This window comes from Sinocyclocheilus rhinocerous, unplaced genomic scaffold (genome assembly GCF_001515625.1).
Source record: "Sinocyclocheilus rhinocerous isolate Xijiao unplaced genomic scaffold, SAMN03320098_v1.1 scaffold889, whole genome shotgun sequence".
In the NCBI taxonomy this organism is placed as follows: Eukaryota; Metazoa; Chordata; class Actinopteri; order Cypriniformes; family Cyprinidae; genus Sinocyclocheilus; species Sinocyclocheilus rhinocerous.
The window spans coordinates 2,539,603-2,549,904 of NW_015638024.1; the positions used below are offsets into that span (position 1 = coordinate 2,539,603).

At 37.9% G+C, this 10,302-nt stretch overlaps 1 protein-coding gene across 1 annotated transcript in view; it reads right to left on the reverse strand.

The window, feature by feature from the left end:
- The window catches only part of LOC107749482 (rho GTPase-activating protein 39-like), an 11,823-nt gene extending 6,352 nt beyond the window's left edge, over positions 1 to 5,471 (reverse strand). Inside the window, exons 1-2 of the mRNA XM_016564655.1 lie at positions 4,177 to 5,471; positions 2,117 to 2,741 (exon numbers count right to left, since the gene is read on the reverse strand). Coding sequence (XP_016420141.1) covers positions 2,117 to 2,741; positions 4,177 to 5,415 — 1,864 coding nt within the window. The 5' untranslated portion in view covers positions 5,416 to 5,471. The remainder of the gene's footprint in view (positions 1 to 2,116; positions 2,742 to 4,176) is intronic.
- Between the last annotated feature and the right edge of the window lie 4,831 nt (positions 5,472 to 10,302).

Consider the following 10,302-nt stretch of genomic DNA (forward strand, 5'->3'; position numbering starts at 1 on the left):
CCTCATCCGTCCCTCCCGAACCTATAACAAAAGTGTCCCTCGCGGGTCAAAATGACCCGAAGGCCAAAAATGACAGTAATTTTATTTTTGGTCCAGAAAGCTTGTCCATTTTTATTTGATTTTGTTTTCAAATTTTTTATGTAGGTTTTTTTTGGTGGTTTTTATTTCATTCACATTAAATTCTGGATATTTGTATGAAAATGAGCATATTTTTATACATTTTTTCACCAAAAAAAAAACAAAGAAAGACACAATTTCTGCATATTTATACTTTAAACATGATGATCCATCAGGACCTAGGTCACTGAGTGTCTCTGATGCCATCAGGTGGGGAAAAATGACATAAAATTGCATTTTATGATTACAGTCACTAGAGGGGCCTATTGAATCCTACGGAGATTCTTAAATGAGCCAAACAAGTGAAATCTTTAAAACTACACCAACTTGAGGCTTCATTAAGCTTTCAGATATATCTCAAGGCTTTCAGATATATATCAAAACATTAAAAAAAACTATATTTTGTTAAAAAAAAAAAAAATTTAAATTGATACTGAATTTTAATCCAAACACATGCATATTCATACAGTTTCATAAATATTTTGGTGGTTTTTATTTCATTCACATTAAATTCTGGATATTTGTATGAAAATGAGCATATTTTTATACATTTTTTCACCAAAAAAAAAACAAAGAAAGACACAATTTCTGCATATTTATACTTTAAACATGATGATCCATCAGGACCTAGGTCACTGAGTGTCTCTGATGCCATCTGGTGGGGAAAAATTACATAAAATTGCATTTTATGATTACAGCCACTAGAGGGGCCTATTGAATCCTATGGAGATTCTTAAATGAGCCAAACAAGTGAAATCTTTAAAACTACACCAACTTGAGGCTTCATTAAGCTTTCAGATATATCTCAAGGCTTTCAGATATATATCAAAACATTAAAAAAAACTATATTTTGTTAAAAAAAAAATTTTTTTTAAATTGATACTGAATTTTAATCCAAACACATGCATATTGATACAGTTTCATAAATATGTAATAAATATAAAAGATAAATTAAAAAATATAAATATGATATAAACTCATTGGTCTCCACACCATCACTCAAATGTCTTTGACTCACAGTCAAAAAAAATTCAAAATGACAGTAATTTCCCAGCAGAAACATCATAAATGCTATAATGTGTTTCAATGGGAGTGTGTGTGCCATGTGTGTGTTTGTGTGTGCCTGTGTGTGTGGGTATGTGAGTTTTTTGTGCATTGGGGACATTCTGCAGTCTCAGCCCTTTGTTTGGGTATGCATCTTTTCTGGATTGTGTCAGATTTTATATAGTAAAAAAAATCAAATAAATTTAAAAAATGCTGTTTTTTTCGGACATTCCAATAATTCCTATGGCCGGGTCAAAATGACCCACGAGGGACACTTTTGTTACTTTTTTTATTACACCCACATAGAATCCTCGAATCGACTCAAGTGTGAATCAAGTGTGACATGTTCAAAAAACATTTTTTAAAATTATTATCAATGTTGAAAACAGTTGCACTTAATATTTTTGTGGAAACAATGATACATTTTTTCAGGATGAATAGAAATGTATTCTTTTGTAACATTTGGTAAATCTTTTGTAACATTATAAGTGTCTTTACTGCAACGTTTGATCAATTTAATATATATAATCATTATTATTAAATCATTATCTTTACATATAATAAAGATAATTCCAAGACATTACATTATTGTGGAAAACAATGCAATGCAATAAAGCAATGCAAAAAGTCTTTTTAAGTCAATATATTGTTTGTTTTATTTCCATATCATTGAACAAAAGCCTATTATTAGACCACAGCAATCCATTTTGTAATTGTGTTGTCTGTTTGTAATTGATCTGTCTGAGGCTGGCCCCGCAGGCCCTTCACACAGGATGTGTTCTTTGCATTTTTAAGGCGAGACATGTTTTAAAAATGTTTCGAGGCCTTCAGTTTCATTCAGCTGTTTTACAGCACAAGAATGTATCCTGTGTAAACAGCTTTTTGCTGATTTGGCGAAACACACAGCCTATAAGTCTAGTGTATATGTTTTTAAATAATTAATTGACAAACTCACCTTTCTTGTCACTGACTGGCTCCATGTGTCGCTGAATGTAGCCTTCCAGATAGCAGCAGAACTTGGGTGAAGGAGCGAAGAAGGCAAGGCACACAGCCATGAGCTCCCAGCCTGCTGCCAGGCTGCGTGGGCTGGTGTTGCCTGTGGTCTGCCTCACCAGTTGGATGTAGAGCTCGTCCCTCAGTCCCTGCATGCCCCAGCACTTAGTGACAATGAGGAGAGCCGCATGGCGCCGGTCCAGCCGTGAGGGTCGGTCTCCCATGTACGCCTGGACGAGCTTAAACATCTCGCAGGCTTCTTTGCGTACAGTGCGGTCGTTGGTCATCAGCATAGGCTTCTTGATGGAGCCTCGGTTCCAGGACAGCATGTTGGCGATGGAAACTCGGCGGCGGAACAGGCCCTGGGTGTGCATGTTCAGGTGCTTGCTGGCCCAATCAGCCATGTTGGCATCTGGGGGTGGGGGTTGAGGGAGGGTGGCGTAGGAAATCTGGTAAGCCCTACCATCACCTGCCTGCAAATTGGTATCGCTGGCTATATGGCGATGAGGGCCAAGTGAGCCAGTTCTGCCATCTACCATACCTTTCTTTCTACTATCCAACTGGACCGTTGGCTCCAGAGTTCCCGCCTATAGAAGAAACAGGGTGAGAAACACAAAAGCATTCATAAAACAGCTATTTTTACACAGCAGCTTTGTTCATCTGCTTTTCACTGAACTTGACTGTTTTTGTCCTTCAGTTCTTCTCTGCAATAACTGCAGGATCAGCATTTAGACTCAAATTAACACAAAAAAAAAACACAATAAACTCCATCAAACCCTATAAATAAAGAATTCCCATCCACAATAGATGAAGTTATGACCAATCGTTGACATAAAAATTCCTACAGTAAGTCGTTTCTCTTTCTATGTCTCTAAAAAATAGTGCAAATCCAGCAATGGCCTCATTTTGATCCCTAGAGGAATTTTGTCCTTTAAGGAGGTCCCTTATGCACTCATTGCCTCTCTCGCTGTACTCAAAGTTGTATTCCTGTTACAAAAACCAGACACAACATGTGTGCCAACTTCACTTTTATACCTTATATAACATTTTTAGGATACTGTGGGTAAAAATGACAATTCATAGGTTTCATATGCTCTTCATTAATCTTATATGCAAAACTTTTTTTTTTTTTTCAGATTATTTTTTTGTATATTCACCTTCATCTGCCAATAATTTTGGGGACTTAAATAACTACAAGATTGATATTTTACATCACTATTATGCTATAATGGGTGGTGTAAGGTGTACATAATAATCTGTTTCTAATAAAGACCATGGGGAAAAATATCAGACAGGCATGAAAAACTTCAACCAAACCAAGCTCTCTCCCAACAGTCCCACATGGAGATTAAACAAATACGACATCTGGGTTTTAATGATGCTGAAACTCAAGATCTGTGGAAAATACACTGTGCCAAAAGTTCATACACATATTTTATATGGGACTACAAATCTCTCTAAAATAACAAGGTAAAAGTTACTCCCCTGGGGGACTTGTGTTAAGCTCATTGTAAGTAAGTGATAGTTTACCGGAAGGTCGCCTGTAATATTTTACAATAATATTTAATTTGTTAACATTAGTTAACGTATTTAATTTATAAATATACCATTGTTCATTATTAATTAATGTTCTTTCCTAATTAAATGGATAGTTCACTAAAAATGCAAATGATGTCATAATTTAATCACCCTCATGTCATTGCAAACCTGTGTGACTTTATTTCTTCTGTGCAACACAAAAGTAGATGTTTTTGTCCACATAGTGTCAGTGGGGTTCATTGTTGTTTTGGACCACAGTTTCTTGCATTGTTTAGACAAACAGTTCTTCAAAATATCTTTTTTGTGAGTAAAAAAATAATTTTCAGTTTGGGTGGACTACCACTGCAACCAAGATAAAAAAATGCTGTAAAATAATTGTTGATTCATGATACCCTACTAATGTTAATGACTTGAACCTCATTGTAAAGTGTTAACAAGCCGTTTCTACCAAAAGAATAATAAAATTGAACTTGTATGTAGTACCTGTGAAGGGGGTCCGGCAGTCTCAGGTGAGGACAAAGTCACATTCTTCTCAAGCGTGTCCACCTTTTCATAAGTCCTCTTCTGTCGTCCCGGAATCTCCAGAGGTGTGAACGCCATACTGGGATGGTTACTTGTTCTGCTTAGTGACCTGCTACAAGATGCAATGTCCTCCCTGGAGGAGCACCGTCCCACACTGTGGGTGCGCTGGGAGGAAGAGCTCTCCGACATCTCAGAGTCCAGACTAGCTTTGGTCTCCCGCATGGTATTTGAGCGACTAACCACCTCCCTCATCTCTTCTATCAGACGCTCGTTCAGGGCTGTGAGTTCCCCAGTGCTGCCCACAGACCTGGGTCGGCCCTGGGCCCCGGCACCTATCCTCCTCCTGCTTTTCCTCCACAGACTGGGAGATGGGCCAGTTGAATAACCTGAGTCTTGGTAGCTAATGGCGGGAGGTGGTGGTGTTGAATAGTCCTGAGATCGGTGGCTGCCCTGCCAGCTGTGGTGAACTTCCATGGCTCTGAGAACACTTGCTTCTAGGATCCTCCATGACTGCATCTTCTCCAGGCTGGTGGGCTCTTTCTGAAGCACCCTTGTTGGGAGAAGCAGAGATTCGGATGCTGAGGTTGGAGAGGGGCTGGGAGAGGGGACTGGTGAGGTGGAAAGAAGCTCTTGTTTTGGGTCTACATTCACCATGTGCTTGATACACTCCAAGCCTGCTGGACTATAGTCTGATGGGTTTCTCTTGTGTCTGGAGCTGGTGTGAGACTGACCCGGGTGCTGGAGAAGTTTGACCTTCTGGAGACTGTGTCTAGATGGGTCGTTATGTAGGTGAGCACCTTCAACCTCCATATCTACTGGAGGCTCGTCGTAAATGGGGTAATCAGATGATGGATCATCATAGAGGCGTGCGGTTGCTCCATACTGAGGAGATACTGGCCTAGGTGAGCTAGGCTGTAGCCGGAGAGATGCTGTCGAGTCCCCAGAGGTCACCAGGCAGAAGCTGCCATTGCTCGCCTTCCTCAAGTGGTGGGCCTGCCTCGTGTCTGCTGCTATTTTTCCTCCTGGTGTGGTTTTGTAAGCCTGTGGTGACAGCATGTAGCCTGAAACAGATTTGACACTGCCAGTATTCAGTGTGCAGGCACTGTGGTCACTGGCTTTGCTCTGTGGGAGATGAAGGGAAGTGGCTCCGCTGGTTCCTCTTGTCTGGCTTCTGCCAATGCTGCTGACCTTTACCAACATGGCGGCTTTGGATCCAGGAGAGGGCTGCCACCTCTGAGATGTGTCTCTTTGCTCTTCCCTGTTGTAAAAAGTAAAAGAAATGCATTTTAGTTTGTCAATATAAACAAGGACAAAAATATAGAAAGAATTTGTAAAACCCAGGAAAATGAGGCAAAGCCAACACAAATATACAGAAGCAGTAGCAAAAAAAGCTAATCTATGAAGCCAAAACCAATCATTTTTATGACGCCTTTAATGAGTCCAAATCTGCAATCTTCATCATCGCCTTTATCATCCAGACAGCTCAAGCTAAATTCTCAGCAATTTAGGGAAACTAAGGGTCTGTTAAGCGTATAAAATGTCTATTTAAACGCCCATAATGCCATTGTCAGGAAAACAAAACCATGATTGTTCAACTGAAATAGATTTTAAATCACTACAATGTTTGAGTTTAAAACAGTTTTGTGGTGAAAATGAATGCAGTTCCTTTAATTGTTCTTGTTCGAGAGTTTGCCTACAACATGTTATTGTCACTACACCGATCTGCTGCTGCTTGTAAACCCAACAATGTCCACAGCTTTAGTAGTCCTAGACAGCGATTCATACTGAAGCAAACTAAAAGCACTATTACCAGCACAACATTTCCTGACAAATGCTCCACATTGGTTAATTTACTCATTAACCTCCAAAATTAAACAATATACATTTTTATAGTAGTTTTTTACCAAATGTTAGAAAATATATAGTGAAAACTCAACAAAAGTGATAGGTGTTTGAAAAAAAAGAACGTTACTCACATATAGATGATCCCTAATCGTACAAACATTATAAAAAGAAATCAAACAGAGAGTATCAAATACTTCATTTACCGTTATTGTGTGAGGAGATGAACTTCTGTCCTATATTGAAAGAATTGTATGAAGGATATGCTTTCTCAGGGCTTTTATGCACACAACTAGTTTCCACAATAAAAAACCCCAAAGAAATCCTCTGAAAAAACCTGCTTAGGCGACCTCCTCTGGGGATTTCTAATGAGTCACTTCTCAAATTAACTTCCTCTTACACCTCTACATTCCATAAACGCAAACAAAAGAGATCTACCCTATCAAACTCAGAAAGACGAGATAAGTGGTAAGAGATAAGAGAGCTGGTCAGACTGTAAGTAAACACTTTTACAACCACTGCAGTGACTATGATAATCAATTGTTGCATTTCGAAACAACAAAGGAATATTGCTGTGGGGGAAGCACTTCCCCTTTCTTCCATCCGCTGAGGCATTTTCTTCCATTAGAATTGTTCCCTTTTCTTCTCAAATAATTTCTCACACATTTGAAGATAAACAACCGTTTGAAATGCCAGACAGGTACAGCATATATGAAGACTGGAAGTCAGCCATCTGGCAGAGCCCCAAGGCCATTGTAAAGACTGTGTGACGTGACAACACGACAATCAACAATGTTCAAAGTCTGTCACACTGAAAGACTTGACACTTGAATCACACAGAGTGTGAGTGTTTAGATGGTGTTGGTTTTCTCAAGGTGGTGACGGCGGGGACACTGCTGTAGAAAATGTTACACAAAGAGAAGACTGTAAACAAGTAGCTGCTCTTTCCTGTGAAATTCAGCCTTCTGCGTTTGGCATGACACAATGACATAACATCTTCACAAGGTCACTTTAACAATACAGCAGAGTGATAGCTATGATTTTAAGTTGCTTAAATGTTGGGAATGCAACACAAAAAACAATCGGTAATGTAGATTTGGGTCTCCAGGATGTGACACTGAACATCCAGAAGAGATGTTTATGTAAGGCCCACAGATTCAATGTGCTGTTGTTTTACGAGTACTGCCGATGTGAGGAAGCATGCAGCTCAATTTCCTGCATAGGGAATCACTGTTAAAAGAGTTCAAAGGACAAACTACACAGCACAAAGAGAAAATACTAACGCAGATATAAATTTAGCACCAACTTTACTGCTGCTCTTTTGAAAAGTTCCTCAGAAATGAGAACAACCATTTAACGTACACTACTCTTCAAAAGTTTGGGATAGGTACGATTTTTTTCCTAGGCTGCATATTTGATAAAAAATACAGTCTAAAAACCAGTAATATTGTGAAATAATATTACAATTTGAAATAACTATTTTCTATTTAATATATTTTAAAATGTATTCCTATGATGGCAAAGCTGAATATTCAGCAGCCATTACCCCAGTTGTCAGTGTCACATGATCCTTCAGCAATCAGACAAAAATATAGAAAGAATTTGTAAAACCCAGGAAAATGAGGCAAAGCCAACACAAATATACAGAAGCAGTAGCAAAAAAAGCTAATCTATGAAGCCAAAACCAATCATTTTTATGACGCCTTTAATGAGTCCAAATCTGCAATCTTCATCATCGCCTTTATCATCCAGACAGCTCAAGCTAAATTCTCAGCAATTTAGGGAAACTAAGGGTCTGTTAAGCGTATAAAATGTCTATTTAAACGCCCATAATGCCATTGTCAGGAAAACAAAACCATGATTGTTCAACTGAAATAGATTTTAAATCACTACAATGTTTGAGTTTAAAACAGTTTTGTGGTGAAAATGAATGCAGTTCCTTTAATTGTTCTTGTACGAGAGTTTGCCTACAACATGTTATTGTCACTACACCGATCTGCTGCTGCTTGTAAACCCAACAATGTCCACAGCTTTAGTAGTCCTAGACAGCGATTCATACTGAAGCAAACTAAAAGCACTATTACCAGCACAACATTTCCTGACAAATGCTCCACATTGGTTAATTTACTCATTAACCTCCAAAATTAAACAATATACATTTTTATAGTAGTTTTTTACCAAATGTTAGAAAATATATAGTGAAAACTCAACAAAAGTGATAGGTGTTTGAAAAAAAAAGAAAGTTACTCACATATAGATGATCCCTAATCGTACAAACATTATAAAAAGAAATCAAACAGAGAGTATCAAATACTTCATTTACCGTTATTGTGTGAGGAGATGAACTTCTGTCCTATATTGAAAGAATTGTATGAAGGATATGCTTTCTCAGGGCTTTTATGCACACAACTAGTTTCCACAATAAAAAACCCCAAAGAAATCCTCTGAAAAAACCTGCTTAGGCGACCTCCTCTGGGGATTTCTAATGAGTCACTTCTCAAATTAACTTCCTCTTACACCTCTACATTCCATAAACGCAAACAAAAGAGATCTACCCTATCAAACTCAGAAAGACGAGATAAGTGGTAAGAGATAAGAGAGCTGGTCAGACTGTAAGTAAACACTTTTACAACCACTGCAGTGACTATGATAATCAATTGTTGCATTTCGAAACAACAAAGGAATATTGCTGTGGGGGAAGCACTTCCCCTTTCTTCCATCCGCTGAGGCATTTTCTTCCATTAGAATTGTTCCCTTTTCTTCTCAAATAATTTCTCACACATTTGAAGATAAACAACCGTTTGAAATGCCAGACAGGTACAGCATATATGAAGACTGGAAGTCAGCCATCTGGCAGAGCCCCAAGGCCATTGTAAAGACTGTGTGACGTGACAACACGACAATCAACAATGTTCAAAGTCTGTCACACTGAAAGACTTGACACTTGAATCACACAGAGTGTGAGTGTTTAGATGGTGTTGGTTTTCTCAAGGTGGTGACGGAGGGGACACTGCTGTAGAAAATGTTACACAAAGAGAAGACTGTAAACAAATAGCTGCTCTTTCCTGTGAAATTCAGCCTTCTGCGTTTGGCATGACACAATGACATAACATCTTCACAAGGTCACTTTAACAATACAGCAGAGTGATAGCTATGATTTTAAGTTGCTTAAATGTTGGGAATGCAACACAAAAAACAATCGGTAATGTAGATTTGGGTCTCCAGGATGTGACACTGAACATCCAGAAGAGATGTTTATGTAAGGCCCACAGATTCAATGTGCTGTTGTTTTACGAGTACTGCCGATGTGAGGAAGCATGCAGCTCAATTTCCTGCATAGGGAATCACTGTTAAAAGAGTTCAAAGGACAAACTACACAGCACAAAGAGAAAATACTAACGCAGATATAAATTTAGCACCAACTTTACTGCTGCTCTTTTGAAAAGTTCCTCAGAAATGAGAACAACCATTTAACGTACACTACTCTTCAAAAGTTTGGGATAGGTACGATTTTTTTCCTAGGCTGCATATTTGATAAAAAATACAGTCTAAAAACCAGTAATATTGTGAAATAATATTACAATTTGAAATAACTATTTTCTATTTAATATATTTTAAAATGTATTCCTATGATGGCAAAGCTGAATTTTCAGCATCCATTACTCCAGTCTGCATTGTTGCATGATCCTTCAGAAATCATTCTAATATGCTGATTTGGTGCTCAAGAAATATAATTCCATGCTTATTTTTATAGTGCTTTTCATGATACATATAATTTCAAAGCAGCATTTCAAGTAGAATAAACATTTCTTTTTATTATAATCATCATCAATGATGTTGTGCTACTTATAATTTTGTGGAAATCATGATACATTTGTTATTATTTCCTGATGAACAAAGTTAAAAAAGCCACATTTATCAGTAAAATAAATCTTTTTTTAACACTTTGTACTTTCACTTTACCATCACTTGCAATAATTACAGTACATAATTTAGCTTACACCGACATGGACAGAGACATCAGGAACACTCAAAACTGGTTTAAACAACTAAACTGCAGTAAGTTTATACATTGCCTTGAAGCCTTTGGGTGAAAGTAGCACATAGGCCTATAGATACCGCCCTCTGACATTAAACTGACATACAGCACATTAGGGCTGCACGATTATGACAAAAATCATAATTGTCGATTATTCCCTTGAAATTGTAATTGCGATGATTAATTACGATTATCACAATTTACAC